The sequence below is a fragment of the Sinocyclocheilus anshuiensis genome, unplaced genomic scaffold (assembly GCF_001515605.1).
Source record: "Sinocyclocheilus anshuiensis isolate Anshui unplaced genomic scaffold, SAMN03320099.WGS_v1.1 scaffold2171, whole genome shotgun sequence".
Classification (NCBI taxonomy): Eukaryota; Metazoa; Chordata; class Actinopteri; order Cypriniformes; family Cyprinidae; genus Sinocyclocheilus; species Sinocyclocheilus anshuiensis.
Window position 1 is genome coordinate 896,277 of NW_015537929.1, and position 21,681 is coordinate 917,957.

General features: G+C 35.7%; 1 protein-coding gene across 1 annotated transcript; it reads right to left on the reverse strand.

Annotated features, from left to right (window-relative positions):
• Nucleotides 1–17,886: 17,886 nt before the first annotated feature.
• On the reverse strand, nucleotides 17,887–21,007 carry LOC107658051 (sodium- and chloride-dependent GABA transporter 2-like; the record flags this gene model as incomplete). Its single annotated transcript, XM_016446458.1, has 12 exons — nucleotides 17,887–18,015; nucleotides 18,335–18,435; nucleotides 18,673–18,775; nucleotides 18,898–19,035; nucleotides 19,129–19,241; nucleotides 19,521–19,645; nucleotides 19,750–19,853; nucleotides 19,965–20,099; nucleotides 20,194–20,326; nucleotides 20,481–20,562; nucleotides 20,640–20,780; nucleotides 20,873–21,007. Coding segments are annotated over 12 exons (1,439 nt in total), but the record flags the coding sequence as incomplete, so codon positions are not given.
• Nucleotides 21,008–21,681: the final 674 nt, after the last annotated feature.

A 21,681-nucleotide genomic window follows, 5' to 3' on the forward strand; every position in this document is an offset into this window, starting at 1 on the left:
AAAATGTTGGAAGATGATTATATGAGAATTATATGAGAATAACTCAAAATCAAGAGCACAAATATTTCCAATGAAGAAAAATGTTAAGGATGATTTAGAATTAAGGGTAAATAGTTGTTTCAAATAAGATGATGGGGTTTACAAATAATAGTGAATGTAGTACTATATTTATGTATATATGTATGTATTTATTTATTCATTCATTTTATTTATTTATTTTTTCTATATTTATTCAATTACAATTTTCCCTGAATGCACATAACTTCAAGGTATAGCTTATCATTGCACTGCAATTTTGTAGTCATTCTTATTACTTTATATAAAATCTGTATATAAAACAATTTTTAAAAAATTGCAAGTACCACATTCAAGTGGCATGCTAGAATTAAGTGTCATGATTAAAGGTTTAATTTAGTCTTGTGATCTCAATTTGGAGCTTTTTGTTTGTACATCTTAACTTTACTATTAGCCATCAATTAGACCCACTAAAAACAACATTTGTGTGCATGTATTTATTATTCTACTTTTCAATATTAATAACATTTAGGAAAATATATACAGAAAAGCTGGCAATGCAGCGAAATATAATGATATTAATAGAATCAGGCATGATGTCTGACTCGAAAAGGTCATTATGTGTCTTATGTTTCTCACTAAACCATTGGGTGGGTTTAAGCAGTTCTGGTCATGACCTTTGCATGTGATGATGTCAAGAAAAGAGGCTTATGTTTAGATTTAGTGGTGAGCTACCTTGTTTTGAAGCATTGGTGGAGAGACATGAGATAACCATGTGTTCTAATTACTAATCTACCCATTCTCTATTTATTTAAAGAGTATAGAAACCATATATATGATCAGTGTTGGGCAGTAGTTACTGTAATAATATTACATTTTGCAGTAACTAGTAGTACAACTACTAATAAGATTTCATCCATAGTTACTTAGTTACTTTTGATGCCTCAACCCCTACTGATTTGAAATCCAACAATCCAATAATTCCTAGATTTATTTTCATAATTTTCATGACTCGAGCAGGCACATGAAGTCAGCTTGGAATATGGAAAAGCTTACATTCAGGGGATGGAAATATTGCCATTACACTGATTTTGTCATGAGAAAAGCTGATCTGAACACAGATGTGTAAGTTGTGGCACTACATGACTTGCCCACCCACATACCTCTGATCCCAATATAGATTATAAAAATCTTATGAATTTATGTGATTTCTTTTGATAAAATACTTCATGAAATATAATCATATATGGGTAACAGAGAAATTATAGCTACAATTAGCTTCAAGCTACACATGACAATTAATACAACACTTTTACTTAAAAGTCACTATCAATCACCATTGAGTGTTTTAACTTCTGACTGTGATCCAATGTAGATTTTGGTCAAATGATGGGGCACAAATATATTGTTAGTAACATTTTCGAAGAATTTTATGGGGAAGATACACAACTTCTGTGGAGCGTGAAGGAAAAGTAATGTAATGATATTACCTTTGAAAGGAGTAACTAGTAACAAGTAATTTTTGGAGTAACGAGCCCAACACTGGATGTGATGTATACCTAGTCTGCATTAACAAAAAAGTCTTCTTTAAAATAATATTTCCCAAAGTAGGGAGAGAAGAGGTATATGGCCCGTAATTATGGAGTGTACAGAGATTGATCCATGTGAACTTATGCTTGTTGAAGACAGTGGACTGAAAAGCATTAAAAGAATCAAGAAAACACAGTTGGCATAGTTCTACACAAGAAATACTGAGCACACCTCTGTTTTGCTCGTTGATATTAAGGACTCCTCATCAAGAAGCCAAAAACCATCAAGATGAAGAATTTTAAATGACTATTTGAGCCTCTCTCTTCCACTGATTCAAAGTGTCTAATTAGCATGAGCGACTTACCTGGACCAGCCCAAAAATGGGGGCACTGAAAAGCTACAGGTCATGAACTGCATGAAAACGATAGCTGCTATTGCATGGTTTGAAGAGAATTTGAAGCTCCCCAATGTACCTCTCAATGGCAAGCACAACCAGAAACCAAAGAGAAACCTGCACTGTAGACAAAAATGAAAAGGAATCACAATGTGGAATCCCAAACAACAAAACATTAAACTAGGCTGAAATCTTCTTACCACCAAGTGTAGCCAAGAAGCCTTCAGTGGCACAGCCTGTGTGACCCAGAGCCTTATAGCCAGCAAGGGAGCAGTAGAATGTAACCATGAATCCAAAAAGAAAGCCAGGTTTACCAAAATGAGATTTAGAGGTGCAGATCAGCAAAAACATATAAAAAGCAAGTGCCTTATATTGCCATGAATCTGCTAGGTAATACTGCATATATTAATAAAGGACTCCTTCACTAGCCCTGTCCTGTTGGATGTAGGAATGTAAAAGTTGTTTCCATCAGTGTTGTTCATCCTGTTGTGGGGGAGCTATGAGCAGCAGTGTAGCAAATTTGCCAACAGGACGCTTGCAAAATGCCCAGATGCCTGTTTTTATACCTTCCCAAAAGGTCCCAAAATTTGAGAAGATTTGGTGGATACCAGACTTCATAACCAACTGGAATGCATTCATGCTGGAGGAACCAAAGACACATTTTACTGGTGGACATGCTTGAGGACTCCAATGCACGAGGAGCAGAAAGAAACTGAATCCACAAATGACCACACTTGTGCTGAGTAGAACAAAATGTAGTTGAGTGGCTGCCGAAGTTGTAACCAGCAATGTGAACCTATTGATAGGTAAATCAAAAATGACCAGTAGAAATAGAAACTCAAAGCACTGAATTTTCATGGTTCTGCTAAATAGTACTGGGTGTACTCGAAAGGACCCCTGACAAGCCCTGTCCTGGACATGGGGATGTAAAAGCTTTCATCCTCTGTGCAATTCATCCTCAATCAGAAAAGTTCAAATTTTTTTGACAGAAGAGTCAAGCATGACAAGTTAAGTGAATCAATTTCAAAACACTGTTTTTGCATTGTAGTGTGGCCTGGGGTAACTGGAGTACTAGTCATGTAACAGTCATGTGATCCTTTCAACCCAAAACAATGAGCTGGCAGCCCACATTGTATGTGCATTGTTGCAACACCATATTACTTCTCAGCCTGTTGGATTGATTGCAAACATCAACATCAATGTGAATTTTGTTAGCCATATTCCCTTTATGTGATGTTATTTACATGACTGACATAGAAGATGCTTCAGCAAAACAAACTTTGTTGCAACACTTTGAACACTTTGAATATTAAGGTTGTATCTAATTAACCACATTCACTGGAGAACAGTTATATTCTTCAGCATTGTTTAATTAAAGTTTAATCAGGCTAAAATTAATAGCCTTTGGAAGTCCAGCTGACGGCCACCAGACTATTTGCAATATCTGGAGTGTTTGCTTTTGCATTAACCTTTAATATTACAAGTTAAAGCAAGTAAACAAGATAACAATGAGGTTATTGTAAGTTAAGGGCAAATTAAGCACACATAAAAAAAAAAAAAGATGAATCATATGCTCATGACTCACTTCTATTATGCCTGAATATGCTATTTTAGATCATTCAGTCTGCTGTACCTACATGTATCTACCCATCTTGATACTTGGATAATTTTTATGTTAAAAATATATGTATATATCTGTTTCAAATTTCCCTGAAAAAAAAATAGCTTGATGTGCATCTTTAATATCTTACTCAGAATCAGAATAAGCTTTATAGGAATTGGTTGTGTTTTTAGGAGCTCTTGGTACATACATACATGTATGACATGAGAACAGAAAGAACATTTAAATATGGAAGACTAAAGAAACAGCTAAATAGAAATAATAATAATAATAATAATAATAATAATAATAATAATAATGTGGTAAACATCTGGAACAGAAGTTTTACGTACAGATTTGTGCATTATTTACTGTATAAATTAAAATATGTATATGTACTTCCATAATACTTGAGAGAGAGGCAATAATTACAGATGAATTACAGACAACAGGTGGTAATTTCTGTGTTAGATGTTCAAGCTGGAGATGGCATGGGGGAAAACTGTTTTTATGCCTAGATGTTGTAGTGCACAGAGATCTGTAACGTCTGCCTGAGGGGAGAAGTGCAAACAGGTGAGAGGGGTCTGTGATGATGTTACCAGCTCGTTTCTTCACTCTGGAGTTGTACAAGTTCTGAAGGTTGGACAGGTGCACACCAATTATCCTTTCTGCTGTCCTGACAGTCCATTGCAGTCTTCTTATATCTGTTATGCTGGCTGACCCAAACCAGACAGTTATGGAAGTGCACAGAACAGACTCAATAACAGCTGAGTAAAACTATGTCATCTGCACTTGTGGCAGGTTGCATTTTTTCAGTTCACGAAGGAAGTTCAACCTCTGCTGGGCCTTTTTCACAATGGAGTCAATGTGATTGTCCCACTTCAGTTCCTGTGAGATGGTGGTGGCCAGGAATCTGAATAACTCCACTGTTGCCACTGTGCTGTTCATGATGGTGGGGGGAGTGCAGGGGTGTTTCTCCTAAAGTCCACAATCATCTCCACAGTTTTGAGCATGTTCAGATCCAGGTTGTTGTGACTGCACCAGAAAGCCAGCTGCTCAACCTCTTGTCTGAAAGCAGACTCGTCACTGTCCTGGATGAGACCGATGACTGAATCCAGGACAAACTTCAGGAGTTTGACAGAGGGGTCTTTAGAGATGCAGTTATTTGTGTAGAGGGTTAAGAGCAGTGGGGAGAGAATGCAGCCCTGAGGAGCTCCAGTGCTGATGGTGCAGGTGTTGGATGTGAGTTTTTCCAGCCTCACTAGCTGCTGCCTGTCTTGTCAGGAAGCTGATGATCCACTGACAGGTGGAGGTGGTACAGAGAGCTTGGTCAGTTTATACAGGAGGGTATCCGGGATAATGGTGTTGAAAGAGGAGCTGAAGATCACAAACAGGATCCTTGCATAAGTCCCTGGTTTGTCCAGATGTTGAGGATGTAGTGCAGTCCCATGTTTTTTTTATTTATTTATTTCTGTTCTTCTGAGTTTTGGGCCGCTGTGCCAAGAGTGTTTGAATTAAGTAATTCAGTAAATATGGCAGCGTTTTAGTACCATAATATTTTTAGAATAACGTCAAAATTATGAGATTAAAGTTGTGTTATATTGCGTGAATAAAGTTAATTAATGCAAAAATTCCACCTACTCCAAAAAAAAAAAAAGGTCTGTGGTGGTTAACTTACTGATTTTGTTGAAAATAATAAAACAATATTGGCAAAGTTATATTGTTGGCATTTCTGAGGTAAATGTTATGTTTTGACGGTTATGACTATTCACAAGCTATTTTATTGACAATTTTCGAACCGATGATTGATCGATTACATGAGAGTTTTTCGACATGTCTTCTGATATTCTGATATCCAAGCATTTATACCATCAATAAAACAGCTTGTGAATAGTCATGTAATGTTATTTACCTCAGAAAAGACAACAATAAGGAGCGTTGGAGCCCACATTAACCTACAACGTTTGGGGGGCCATACAAATGTTTTTTTGCATATGGTCCCGGGGCTGACTTGCTACACCACTGGTCTGAATGCTCAAAAGTCGGCAGTTATTTGGTGTGCTATTTCTGATATCTAGGAGTTCGTACAAGCAGATTGGGAAAAAAAATTACAAAAAAAAAAGACAAACAAACAAGAATAGTAAAAGTACCAAAGAGCTACAAACCGAGGCAGCCATCCATGGCGCCATCTTGTTTAGCCTACTTTGCTTTATTGAATTGCTTTATTTCATTTGTTGGTTTATGAGTGTGTTTTACTAATTAGGCACCCATTAAAACAGCGGGTTTGATGCATTCAGGGGATGTTTGAATGTTTGTTTAGCCTGCAAGCTGCAGAGGCTAACAAATGCTGGAAATCATGTAATGGGTTTAGTGTCTTGTTAGGGATTCTGTTCACTAGGGATACACAAAGATTAGCAGCCTGTGCTAACCATGCAGTGTGAATACAAACTCTAGTCCAATAACCTACAGTAGGAAGGCTACTGGCCGATAGGCTGGCTGGCTGACCGGCCATATATACAGTATATAACAAGTTAGACTAAATACATAAAGTGCTACATAAAGGCTACGTCCACATTAAATTTGAAAATGCACCTTTTTCTCTACATTTTGGCCTTCCGCCCACACTGAACATTTTTGTCCAGAGAAAATTGATATTTTTGAAATCACTCTCTCATGTGGATAAATTTAAAAACACAGTTTCGCATTGTAGTGTGAATTGTGACAAAAAGTTCATGTTCAGTTAATCATGTGATTCATTCAACTCAAAATGATGAGCTAGCTTTAAACTGAGGCCCGTACCATAATGGTAGCTGAACAAACTCAGGGATATGGAATTAGTTTTGAACCAAACCAATCCAATCAGGCTTTGTTGGTAACATGATGCTGATCATCGACATGATCTGAGCCTGTCAGACGCTGAAATATTTTCAAACCTGTTTGATATTATCTCCACGTGATCTTGTAGTGTGTGCGATGCAACCACAGGGGGAACTAATCCAGCCAATCAGAGTGCAGATTGAATAAACAGAAAAATCTTGTAATCATTTGCGTGAAGTTCTTGCATGAAATTATGTGAGAACATTTTTTTCGCTGTTGGTCAGGACTGCCTCTTGACAAAATGTCTTTTGTGCATAGATGATAAGAAACTTTGTTGTGTAGTGTGAGCACCAGAGCAAATCAGGTAGTCTTACATTCCTGTAGTTTGAGTTACTAATGCAATGAACACCACTAAAATCCAAGCCACTTTCATGGTCCCTAAATTCCAGGGTTGGCACAAACTATCCTGAAACTTACCTGGCTAGCCAACTAAACGGTCTTCATGGTATAGGCCCCTGGTCTCTCTCAGAGTCAGTATCATCATGTCAGTGAGTGTTTAGGATGTTTTATGCAAACAAGAAGATTTGAGCCTTTTCAGACATTGTAGAGTGGACAAGCAACTTTTGGAAAATGCTAATCTGGACTTTTCTGATGTAAACACAGTTTTCACTTCCTCAGAAGAGTAGCTTTGGAGGTAGCTTCCCCAACACTGGTTTCAAGCCAGGTGGTAATAAGCTTAAGCTTCCTGGTTAAAACTCTGCTGGCAGTAGTGTACAGCGTGTACAGACCTTCCTGGCAGTGCAGCATCTATCTGACTGTCTTTAAGGCATCTACCAAATACCACACATCTTCAGTCTGTGGTGTATTCCAACTGATCATACAGTTTTCCAGTTGCTGACTAGCAACATTGCCAAACAATCTCATAGACTCCCACTGAAAATTGCTAATTGTACTTTCCATATTCTTCCAATCTTATTCATCCATTAATGCTGTATAAGTATTAATATTTGAATGTTCAAATATTCAAATCAAATTAAAAGAGTTAGACAAAATATGCACATCATTACAAGTGTTAATATCACGTGTAGGCTACAGTGATTAACTTTATATTTTCATTGTTTATATTCTCTAGGAGGTTGTATAGCAGTGTAGTATAAGTTGTGTTCAGCAGCTGTTAGAACAAGCGGTCATGAAATGGTGACTTGTCAGACTCCCAAAAAATACATTTAGTGAGGTTTATGCTTAAAACAAGTGGCAAATAAATTATGGATGAAGTTTTTTTTTTTTTTCAAAAGAATTTTTTAATTGTTTATTTAGCTAAAAAGCGCACAGCGCTAGCAATGCCAAAGTCATCGGTTTGATTCCCAGGAATGTGTGAACTGATAAAGTGTGTACCTTGAAATGCAATAGATGTTGTTTTGAATTAAAGCTTCTGCAAAACATATAAAGGTAAAAACTTACAGATGACAACGTTGTCAAATGATCCCTGTTCACATGGATCCACAAAAATGACTAAAAACGCTGTATTATTCATGCCAGGCCAGTAGTTGGTGATATCATTGTGTAAAGAAACAGTACACACCTGCGCACACTCCTGTCGAATGAACACATAATATACATGATAATAACATCACTGTTTTCACAAATGTGCGTTTTTGTAGTTTACACAGAGACAATAACAGTATTGTTTTCAAAAACTTGCCGTTTGGAACCCATTTTCAAAAGTTTGCTTTTTCCGGGCCCCAAAACACCGGTGCCATGTGAACAAAGTCTAAAATGCATTTTAAAAAATCCATTTTTAGTTGGAAATGAATACCCCCCACCCCCCACCCTCTCAAATATAATGTAGGTTCCCTTTAATGCTGCAAAAACAGCTCTGATGCATGGAGGCATGGACTTCACAAGACCTCTGAAGGTGTCCTGTGGTGTTTGGCACCATTATCTGAGGACCTCAGATGATGCCAACCCTGAAACAACATACAGAACTACCACATTTAGCTATAAATCCTGCTGAGAAAGAGGCCACTGCCATCAGGGAACACCATTGCCATGAAGGAGTGTACGTGGTCTGCAACAGTCTTTAGTAGGTAGCATGTGTCAAAGTAACAACCACATGAATGCCAGGGCATAAGGTTTCCCTGCAAAATACTGGAACATTTTTCCTGCTTTTAACACATGAAGTCTGGCTGTCTACTTGCTGTCTAATGTATCTCACCCCTTGACAGTCGCCATTGTAACAATATAATCAATGTTATTCACTTCACTTGTCAGTGGTTTTAATGTTGTGGCTGATCAGTGTGTGTGTTAATCAAACCATTAGTATAAATGGCACTAATAATGTCATCAGTTTGTGTATTCCCTGGGAATTAACCCATGACCACTGCTAGCACCATGCTCGACTATTTGACCTGATCTGACCTTTCTTGAAACATAAAACCATAAGTTTTTTTTAATGCTACAGCTGTCTCCTCAGGCCATAGCAGTATACCGCTGCTAATTCCCTTACCTCAAGACTTCTGGCCAAAGTACAATCTGCGACAAGAATAATAGCTTAGATCTAATTATCTACTTTACGTTATTGAGAGTGAATTGTTTTAACACAATTACCTTCCTTCAATAAATTATTGCCAAAATCACTCATAAGGTATGCTTAGAAAATCAATCACAGATAAATAGAAAGGGTGTACTGAGGTGCCGTTGAGGGTTCGTGATTTTTTATTTTTTTTTATCAGTGTTTGGCTAACACAGTGTGGAAGACAATCTTGGGGGAACATGATTTTAAAGACGCTCTTTACAACCCAAGATTTCCCACAGTTATGAGGTCAGGTCATTGGGACGAGTGCCACCAACGACTTTTACTTTCTGGTCTACTCCTACCGAATATATTATTATATTTTCTATATTGACATTTCATTATTATACAGATATTGGTGCAGATTATGTAATTTGTATTGACTGCACATGAATTGATCCCTCAGCTATACCTTACCTGAATAAATAAAAGTTGCTTTAAAATATCAGAGATCTGCAGCAATGAAATTAGACTTTGTGGTGACTGAGCTAATATACTTAAGTACAACTCCCAAGCAGATTTAATAGATCTAATTATCCAATTCCAGTTAATTTTCTGACCCACCCCTTTTGCTCTCTCTTTTTAGCCAATCACATATTGTTTGACTAAATAGTATGTAGTGTCTTCTGGGTAGATTAGCAATTGGCAAGATGTAATTCTCCAGTTGGTGCTCAATGTAAGTAAAGAGTTCATTGTTTTACCTTACTAAGCCTCCTTATCCAAATTAATGCCTAATCTTTAATGCACATTCCTGCCAAAAAACAAAACACTAATTATATTGCTTCTCTTATTTGCTGATGTTACACTTTAATTTGTTAAACCATATTATTACTTTCTTTGGCTAAAATTGAAAAAAAAAAAAGAAACAAAATCTGAATATTACATTGTCTGTTGACTTGAGTCTCCAATTTCTAAGAGAAGAGATTAATATTGAGCTAAAACGGTAACGTCTGATTTAATGCCGAAGTGTGGCAGTTCAATATTAATGATCATTGATTTGCAGATTATAGTCAGTAGCAGCCTAGTCCATGTTGGCAGGACCTCCATATACCTTTGGCCCTTTCCCTGGTCTAGCTCTTGGGATGTGTTTTAATTGTAATCCAATTCAATGCGTTACATCCCGTTACAAAGGGCTAATGACATTACAAATTACATTTGCTCCTCAAATAGCATCTTCAACTGAAGGTGGTGATTCACCTGCAATCAGCAAAGACATCTGTCATTTCTATTTATGTTAGTGTTGTGTGAATTTATTGTACTCCCAGTACCTTCACTAAAGTTTCATATTATTTTAATATGGTTTCATTTAAGATTATAGATTATACAGCCTTTTTCATATATATAGATACTTGATCATTAGTTGTGTAGTTGTAAAATCACCTGGAAAATTCAATCCATCCATCCATCAATCCACCATTCATTCTCTAAACCACTTATCCTCTGTAGGGTCATGGGGATGCTGGAGTTTATCCAAGCATCTTGGGCCGAATGCATGAGAAACACCCTGGACAGATTGCCAGTCCATCACAGTGACCTGGAAAGTCCCTTTACTTTCAAATGTCTAATTATACGATATCTGATTGCACATCAAATACTGATGAATAAATAGTACTGTTCATCTTAAATAAGGCATTATGGATAAACTTACTAGAAAGGATCATTTAATTGATTTGATGATAATGTTAATTGTTTTTGCCAATGAAGATGTCAGCAATTTACTTGATTGTAAATGCCATCTGTTTTGGTGTGGATCACTGTTTCAAACAACATTTTAACAGATTTAAGTGCACTACTCCACCTTTAAATAAGTGCTGGAACACTTTTATTTGCTGAACCATCAAAGTCACGTCCAATGAGGTGGCTTCACCCCTAAAAGGATTAGTTGACCTTGACCTAGCAGGTGACTCAATGTATTCTTTTACATATTGAAAACTGTAAAATGTAAAAATGACATCTTTAGCATTTTGTTATCATGATTGTTATAAATTGCAAATCAGTGCTAATTTACTTTTTTTATTTAATAGTATTTATGGAAAATGCACTTTTCTAAATTTTAACATAAAATGTAATTTTTTTTTTTTTTACAGCGTACAACAATCATGCTCTTCTTGCAGGTAATTTGCTACTGAAGTACATGCTTGCAAAAAGATGATCAGTAATGAAAAATATGTCTTAAAAGCCCCCAGAAAGCCTGTGTAGAAGTGACTGTGAGATTAGTAGAATTAAAACAATATAACAATTAAATGGTGGAATGATGTCATAGAGGAATTACAGAGACTCTTCTGTAAGTGCCAAGCCATCCATAACTTTACTTGGCAAAAAATGCCTTTCTAATTGGTAAAGTATATTACTGAATTAAACAATTAGTAAAGATGGCTGTTATGCTGATAAATGTTGGACCAAGGATTTTAAAATAATTTAAAACTATTACTCTTTGCTAGTGTATGATTTGTTTTGAAAACCTTTGTAATGATTAGGTTTTATACCTGCAAGATCTACATAAAATTAAATAAACACACCCAAGCTCATGCTTGTGGCTACAAAAATGCATTTGTAATTGTTATGGTGAAGCAGAAACCAAGAGTGAGAGAGATGGTCTTTAAATATTATATCACCAAAATATTACACGCTTTTAACATGTTAAATATTCACTAAATGTGCTTGAATGAGATGCTCCCCATGTAAATGAGCAAACCAAAGTGCCACTTTTATTAAAATACTGTAACTATTGTTTTAAATAATACTATACAAATTATGTACGTATTTATTTGGGCCATCATAAACCTCCATTCCAATTTTACATTTAAGTTCTTGAAAAATGAAATTACCATTACATTTTTCTACAAATTGAGAATTCCACAGTCTTGACTGCATTGGCATACATCAAAATTGTATAGAGTATATGACCTTTAAAATGACTTTTAAAGGTCACAGCTAAAGAAAATGAGTTTTGCACTTAAGCAGGACATAAGTGTGGACAAACAGGAAAGAGCCTGTCCCATCTGTCAGATTAACATCTCTGAGATGTCAACACCTTCAAGGAGGATTTCCAGCCACAAGTAGCTTGTGATTATCCCATTACAGGCACAAAAAGGCCCTGACAAGCTGTTAACACCATTGCTGTTTGCATCCTCTTCAAATGCCTCAATCCTACCTGATTGGATTCACACCTTCTACGCAATAGCAAAGCCTTTCTCATGTTGAAGGACCAGAGCCAAACCAAAGTATGCACATGGCATCTGTTCCCCTTGACTGAAGTGATGTCTTCTAGAACTCACACCATCCACAATTCTTCACTTGAAGAATTCATATATTTTATATGTTTATATATTATATAAAAAATATATAATTGTTTTTTCTAACTAAGGTTTGAAAGAATGTGCTACCAATGTTTCTAAAATAAAAACAGCTCCCCTGTAACCCAAAAAGCTTGACCTAGATGTTGTCCTGGGGTGCGTTTCCCAAAAGCATCATTAGCTAACTATGGTCACAAGCTCCATTGAACTCTATTGATAGAACTCGTGACCATAGTTGATTTTGGGAAACGGACCCCTGAATTTGGTTAATTTTATGGTACCTCTTCACTGGTTTTCCCAGCAAAGTTTAGTCCACACTGACAGCTTGAAGCCTAATAATGTTACATACTTATTCACTCAATATAATTTTTCACTGTAACTTATCTTAAACTATCAAACAGTGCAATGTGCATGGTTTAAGGTCAAAAGTGATTACCGAGGACAAAATGCAAAACTATGTGCTAATGTCTGAAACCACTATTCTCAGTTTTCAATTACAGTATGATCTATTTTTTTTGTTCAAATTGCTCCGTTAAATTTTGGGATTCATTTTAAAAAGGCAAACACATTTTAAGACATTATTAGTAGATGTTGATGAAACATTCTTAAATAAAACTTCTCAGTTTAGGTTTTGATGCATTACAGTTATGGACAAATGTTGGCACCAGTGGTGACATGTAAGCCAAAGCCAATTTTATTTTTTTGAAACCTGGATGCCAGCCTAAACTTAATTGTGATTGCGATGATGTCTGGAGCGGTTCCACAATTTATTCACACTTTCCCCCAAAGTACCCTCCATACACCACACCAAGTAAAACAGCACACATAGTTCTCAAAAGAATTGTTGTATTATACCAAACTCAACATGCACTTCCATTCAAAGGTTTGGAATCAAAAAGATTTTATGTTATTAGCTATTAGTGTTATGCTATCAGTTAGGCTGCATTTATATGATCAAAAATACAGTAAAAACTGTAATATTGTTAAATATTATTACAATTTAAAATAACTGTCTTCCATTTTAACATATTTTACAATGTAATTTATTCCTGTGATGGCAAGGCTGAATTTTTAGCAGTCATTACTCCAGTAAATCATTCTAATATGCTGATTTGGTGCTCAAGACACATTATTACCAATATTGAACAGTTGTGCTGCTTTATATTTTTGTGGAAACCATGCTACAATTTTTTTCAGGATTCTTTAATGAACAGAAAGTGCACAAGAACAGCATTTATTTTATTTTTTTGATTTCTCATTTTTATTTATTTATTTTGGTACCACTCAAAAGTGTTAATTACTTTCAAATAAAGATAATCTTACTCTTACAAATAAAGAACATTTTCAAAAAAAAAATCTTACTGTCCCTAAACTATTGGATGATTTGAGACATCTGCTGCTTTGAAAGCTTTTTCATCTTGTTACAAATGAGATTGGGAATGAGCTTAGCAAAACTGTAGAAAAGGATAGTTAGGTGTAGATGAGAAGAAAATCAGCGTGGGAGGCTAAAGGTGTGAAGAGAATGTAAAAAGTCACACATCACTTAAATAGGGATTAGCCTCTAAACAGTGTGTTTGGCGTCTTAGCGCTCAAGGGCTTATCACAGATCCGACTGTGCAAGCCACCATCATGAGCAGGAAGTTGAGTCGGCTGCTAGACTCAAACCAGGTCAGCGTCCAGTCTATATGCAGTTACCCTAATGGCCCAGTTGATTGTGCAGACATTACATCATGTGCCTGTTTGATGATGTAACTGTAAACTGACACATATACACATTTTATATTAAAGGGATAGTTCATACAAAATGAAAATTCATTCATTCTTTTATTATTTATTCACCATCATGTTGTTCCAAACCTGTATGACCTTATTTTTTTGTTCCACAGTCGTGGCCTAATCGTTATAGATTCGAACTTGTCACCCGAAGGTTGCGGGTTCGAGTCTCAGGTCCGGCAGGAATTGTGGGTGGGGGGAGTGAATAACCAGTGCTTTCTTCCTCCCTCAATACCACGACTGAAGTTAGACCCTTGAGCAAAGCACTAAACCCCCAACTGCTCCCCAGGCGCCACAGCAATATGGCTGCCCACTGCTCTGGGTGTGTGTTCACTACTGTGTGTGTGCGCACTTGGATGGGTTAAATGCAGAGCACAAATTCCGAGTATGGGTCACCATACTTAGCCACACTTCACTTCACTTGTGTTACAATTTATTTTGTCATAGTGCTACATTATATAAACATACATACACTGAAAAAAAAATCAATACATCAAACATTACAAACCTTACTATCATATTATTTCAAGTGGCCTCATGAAGTATTTGCACATTCAAATCACACATGCATCAGTATGAATGTCATTACATTTGATCAAATATCAAAGGAGGAGGCATTTGTTTTAAAGACAAATCATAAAAAGGAGTTCAATAGGTTTGAAATGGTAAAGTATACTGTTCAAAATGTATTTTGATGCCACTTGGTTTGACCCTTTGTTATCTACTGTAATGACATTCAGACATTTTTAATATGGCTTAAGTGTCCAACTACTTTTTGGGTCACTGTGTCTATCTATATTTTGCACAACACTATGAAATCATAGATATTAACACTTTTTATTTTTAAAAATGACATGTGTGTCAGATGAGGAAAGCTGGAAGCAATTTGTGGTGGATTGAGGAAAAGTCCTTTAATCTCAGATTGGTTTGGGGCCATCTAATCTCCCTGTTTAGTCAACTTCACTTAGAAGTTGGACAAGCTTTCCGTGATCTCATTATGGGGCTGTGGTCACATTTACCCACTACGGCCCGCATATCAGTCCAAAAGGACATTCAAGCCCCCTGAACTGTATAAACTGTATACTGCATAAATATAGCCTTCCTATCACACTACTCTTGGGTCCTATATCTGTGCAATAAATACATACACTACCGATCAAAAATTTGGGGTCAGTAAGATTTTGACATTTGGCAGTTTGACATTAAAATTGACATTCATATCGATAAGTAACTTTGCAACTACATGTCAACTAACTCACATAAGTTGATACTTATAGTAGAATGTAATAGAATGTCTGTTGAGGGAACAATAAATAATGTGTAATTCTCTAATGACTGGTAGTTGACATGTAGTTGCAGTAGTTGACAAGTTATAGTAAGCAGAATGTCTAAAGTAGACTATTGAAACAAAGCGTTACCTAAATTGTTTTTGACAAAAGTCTTTTATGCTCATGAAGGCTGCATTTATTGATCAAAAATAAAAAATAAAAACAGTAATAGTGTGGTGCTTAATATTTTTGTGCAAGCCATGACACATTTTTTCAGGATTCTCTGATAAACAGAAAGTTGAAAAGAACAGCATTTATTTGAAATAACAATTTAAAAGTCTTTACTGTCATTTTTGATCAATTGAATGCATCCTTGCTGAATAAAAGTATTAATTTCTTTAAAAAATAAAATAAAATAAATTAAAACAAAATATCTTACTGACCCCAAACCTTTGAATGGTAGCGTAGACCTACTGCAAATATTGTACAGACAATTCTATTTATTGTTGCCTTGGGTTATGTGTGCATGCAACAAAGTAACTAGAGGTAAAACATGTAATCCCTTTAAAAATAATAAACCTCGACTTGACTAGAAAATTAAGAAGAAATAATGGGTTTAATCCAAAGCACATTTTAGCAGACACACCTTATCTGAATATCGGTGTCTGTGGTGGTTATGGCCCTGGGTCTAAAAATTGTCCAGTAGATGGAGCTATCCAACAGTCTCTTCATAGGATAGGATAGCAATGCACTTGCATGGAGACAGAAATACACTTCTTATGTCCAGCAGGTGGTGCATTAATTCACCTTTGGACAAGCTAAGACTACTTTCCAGTACATCAAAAGAAAAAAACAGTTCCATGCAGTCTGTGTTCTGGGCATGTGAAGGTTCATAACTGTTCATTTGCAGTCTGATTCTGATGATCCTTTACTGTTTAAGCCTAAATCTTTATGTTTAAATGTTTACATAGGTTAATTGAGAAGTCAATGTCATTGCTGTAATGTCATTAGTTACCCAGCAGATGGCATGATCTTGCATGTTAGTCTAGGAAAGTGTATCAAAATCTTTTGTCATTAATTTGTCTAACCCTAACTAAACCATAACAGAAGAAATTATTACAAAAATCTAAAAATAATACAATTGTTTAAAAAAAAATAATATTGTAAAAAACATGTGAAAACAAATAACAATAGTTCTACTTCACTTTTGTACATTTGTATACTAACAACTCTCAATTGTAAGTTTCACATTTATACACTTTTTTTGGAGTGTGTTTGACAAACACACTTCACTCTTAAAGGGATAGCTGAAAAACGTAACAGGTGACCTTCAAGGCCCTTTTTGTGGTAACACTTCAATGCATTTATTAAGAGCAAACAAGCCTTGTCCTGTTAATTCATTTGAAATACACATATATACAAACTTATTCTCCATATGAACTTTATCATGTAACTGTATGATCAATTAAAAAACTGTTGCTTTGATAAACACTTCAATACTTAACCATCATATGATCTTCATAACAAAGCAGTAACCATGTCTTGAACATTAGGAGGGACCAATTTTTTTTTAATTAATATATTTTTTAATATAAAGAAAAGGAAATTCTAGTAATTCTAGTTGAGAAGTAATAATGCACACATTCACTCTTATTTGTATGGCTAATATGTTGAAAATGCAAAATGTTTCTTGTCTCATTACATTCTGTTAGGAATTGCACAAATCATACCAAAATTTTCAACATTTTCCATTCAAACTGGCGAAATTTGAGTGGGGTGGGGGGGGGTTTAGTAGTTTGTTTCACTGGATGTTACTGTCATTTTTTAAAAACATTTCTATCATAAAACAGATGTCAAATATTAAATGTATTGCTACTTTCATGTCACCTCAATCTTTCAACATTAAAACTGGCACTTCATGCTGGAATTTGCTCTATTTCTGTGAACAGTAAACCTCTCCTACTTACATTTTTATTGGCCATCTCAGTCATTTTGACACTGACAAGCGCTGTTGAACGCTGAGGCAGACAAGCCTAAAATGTAACTTTTAAAGTAAAAAAAAAAAAAAAAACGTTTTGCCATCCTAATGACAAACAGAGTACTGTGTAATGGAGTACAGCAGAGCAGTGCAAGAATTTCTAATTCTGGGGAGGGGACAATGTGGCCATTTCTAATTATTGGGGTGGACTTTTCCTCCTCACTGTCTATGGTGGTTACGGCACTGGTTCATTACAACGCCAGTCAAATGACACTGGGTTAACAATGTTTGTCACAGATCAGAAGGCCAAATACAATCAGACAATGTCTCTGTGAGGTAGTGAGTTGGGTGTATGAACAGTTCTTAAAGTCAATAGGTCTGTGAAGGTCTCAAAAGAAACAGTGTTTAGCTTCTGTTTTGGGTGTTTAGGATCAGGCAGGTCTTCAGCAGGAGTACACAAGACTCTTACTCTCTGATATGAAAAATTATTTTAAAAATGATGCACAGGGTTAATTATTTTGAAAATAAATTATAAATATCAGAAATTTCATTAACATTATGTTTTAAATATATAAATGAATACATAGAAAAAAAAATAAAAAAAATAAAAAAATAAAAAATAATAATAATAATAATTATATATATATATATATATATATAGAGTGGAGGAAAGGGTGAAGAAGCCACCAATCGCATAACCCCACCAGGGATACTCATACACATTGTTGAACTTCAGAGGAGTGTATTTAACCAAGGAGAAGATAAATGTTCCCTAAATAGACAGGAAAGAGAATGATGAGCAATGGGGAGCCGTCAGTTAGTTTGGTATGATTTGTCACATTGAGTCAGTGCACAAAGTCTCAGAATAGGAGAAGGGTTTTCTTCTGTTTTGAAGTGCTGTCAGTTTAAAGACAGACACAAATGACAGGTGTCAGACACAGACTCGCAGGTGGCAGACAAATTACTTCGTACCTCTACATACTGGTCTGAGGATAGTTTGTGGTTACAATATGAAAATAAAGAATTAAACATTTGCTCTGAGTTTTAAAAAGCCTCAGAAAAAGATTTCAAGGGATTTAAATGATACTCACTGTGCATATAGCTGGTGTTAGATATTTCCAGCAGCACTTCATGAAGGGCCAGGGCCGATATCCAATCATATCCTCAATGCTATCATAGAGGCGTTCTGCACCTGATATAAAACTCAAAAGTTTTAAAACTCAAAAGTACATTGTAAATCATTTTACTTTGTGTTCAATTCACTTTTAATGTGCTAGGAATTGAGTACACTGTTGAATTAATTACACGTCTGAGCAGATGTTCTTTAAATATTTCAACAGAGGTTGCCAGAGTTGCAAATGCAAACATGTACCATTTGTGTACATTTCTTTACAGAGTTTTTCTTTACAGAGTCAAATAAATGATTTACCATATACCCATCCAACACAGATGGACTGAAGGATAGCAAAAGTAAGAAGAGTCATTCCACTACAGGCGTAATAGTCAAAAAGCTGGAAGACATACAGGCCACCCTGAGAGTGAAACAGAAAAACAAAAAATTGCTGACAGAAAATACAGGTACTGTAGATGTGGTGTTTGTATTTATTTATTTATTTCAATCAACCATCTTTGTGTTCTCATTTGTGACTCTCACCTCTGTTACCATTAGCAGACCAACAAGGAAGCTGGCAGCACTTATGAAGAGGAGAAGAAATTTACGCCGATGTCCAGTTTGGAAGAAGGAGGGATACATATCCGAGATAGCCGTTACCAGGGCTTCATGATACACAAACTGATAGATTCATAGAAAAAGCTTTAGGGTATCCATACTAGGATATAAGAAATTAAATATAGGAAAATCCTCTGTATTGCTTCCTGTATTTACCTCACTATCCAGTCCCAGGAATATGATCATGATAAAGAAGAAGATTGCCCATAACTGAGGCAGGGGCATCAAAGCTACAGCACGGGGGTAAGCAATGAATGCCAAACCAGGACCTGCCACAAACAAAAGTCATTAAACGAATCCCTCCCCATCCCCTTTTTTTGACACAACTTAATCACTGCATCTAATGTGAATGGCAGTGCCTAGTAATACAAAAAAATATTATATTTCTGCTTAATTTTTTAGCAGTGCGATTGTGTAACCAATGGTATTGCTTCATTTTGCAGTTAATATTTCCAGAGCTCTGATTTTTATGTTTCTGTATGCTTTTTTTATGCTATATTGACCTTCACTTGCTTTAAGAGACTTCAAGCCTTATATATGGTTTTTACCTGACTCTGCAACCATTGAAATATCCATTCCCTGTTCATCTGCCATGAAGCCCAGGACCGAAAATATAGCAAAACCAGCCACAAAGCTAGTTAAGCTGTTGAGCAGACACAAGTATACACAGTCTCTGAAAGACAAATAGCAAAATACAAAAAGGTTTTTTTTTTTAGTACAACTTGCAATGAATATACTACTGGTCTAGAGAGTGCGATATTAGATCATATGAAGTACCTATAGCAGTTGTTGTCATATTTGTTGTAGCTTCCCAAAGCAGTCAGTACTCCTGTACAAACACCATAGGAGTAAAATATCTGACTACCTGCGTCCATCCACACCTAAACATCAATTATTGTTTTTATTATTTCAAAATCTAATCATTCACAATTCGACATCACAAAATGCCAATATTTTCATGGAACAAAGGGCAAAAGAGAGCAGTTTAGTGCCTGTGGGTCTGTGAGACGTGTTGGATCAGGGTAGAGGTAGAAAATGATGCCATTCTTTGCTCCAGGAAGAGTAACTCCACGGACCAGCAGCACTACCAACATTAAATAGGGAAAAGTCGCAGTGAAGTAGACCACCTGAAAATAAGAGGAAGACCGTTCACCATGTTCCTGTTCGCATGTTCCATGTTCCTATGATACACATTGTTAAAAAGTTTAGCAAACTTCTCACCTTGCCTGTGGACTTCACTCCCTTCCACACACAGAAGTAGCAGATGATCCAGGCCAGCAGAAGGCAGAGTGCCAAGTCCCATCTAACATTACCAATCTGTTCTATTCCCTCAGACAAGCCCAAAATTCTTCTCCTGTAGGCAAAAATCCGGAATCACATTCTGTTTTGCAACCTTTATTGAGAATCATTTTAATTAGCTGGATGAGTTTTGTTATCCTGTGTTGCCTTAATTGCGTAATTCTAATAAATATATCCGGTTTAATGGGGTGCTATTTTCAACAACTTACTCCCAAAACTCAATAACAGGAGATGTGCTTTTCTCTGGAGAATATTCAGTAATGTTGCTTTTTCTCAACTCTTTGCAGTTCTCTAAATAAAGAAGGCAGTGGTTATTCAAATGACATATCCCAGTATTATGATAATTCACACTGTTATGCTTGAGATGCCTGTGTTCCAGTAGTTGTTGCAGCTCGCCCATGGCAGCTCTGAGCTGAAGGATGAAAAGAGGTAAAGGAAAGCCCAAGCAAGAATTATAATGTAATAGACTCCAGTATAGAGGACAACGACTTGGCTACCATAACCGAGACCTATGAAAAAATAAAAAGTAGCAAAGTAGTGAAGTAAAAAAACAGTAATACATTGATATTTAAAAGTCAATGTATATGAGACCATTGTTCACCTTCAAATAGTGGACAGATCTTCCTCCAGCACGTTATTCCACCCTGACTGGTGAACTGACCCAGTGAGGTCTCCAAAAAGAAAAGTGGAATCCCACAGGTGAAGAGAAACAGCACATAAGGCACAAAAAATGCCCCTAAATGACAGAATGATTTATCAATACACAGCAAACATATACAAATCAAAATACAATATGCAATATACAAAAATACTACATTCGCATCAAAACTCCAGCAATACACACCAAAACACTGTGAAGATTTTATTTAGTCAGTATTAAATCACCCTTATAAAGAAAATAAAAACGATCTAAAGAGCGGAAATGATCCAAAACGGGGTTGGCAAATTATTGTTTGAATTTAAAGTAATTTATATGACAAAATGGCAACATGTGTTAAACAAAAATACCATATTATACCATATCTATTCTAAAGCAAGTATGTGTAAGCATGACTGTAAATAATTATCATTTTAATCATTTATTTTCAATAATTTAATTTGTATTTTCATTTAGCAATGTAAGCATGACAACAATGTATATACTGTACATACACTACTGTTTGAAGGTTTGGGGTCACTATGATTTTTTTTTTATTTGATAAAAAATCCAGTAAAAACAGTCATATTAAAAGTAAAACATTATTAAAATAATAGTTTATATATATTTTAAAATGTGACAAAATGATGACAAAGTCTCCAGTCTTCTGCTGATTTGGTGCTCAAAACAGCTGAAAACACTTGAGCTGCTTAATATTATAAATATATTAATATAATATTATATATATATATATATATATATATATATATATA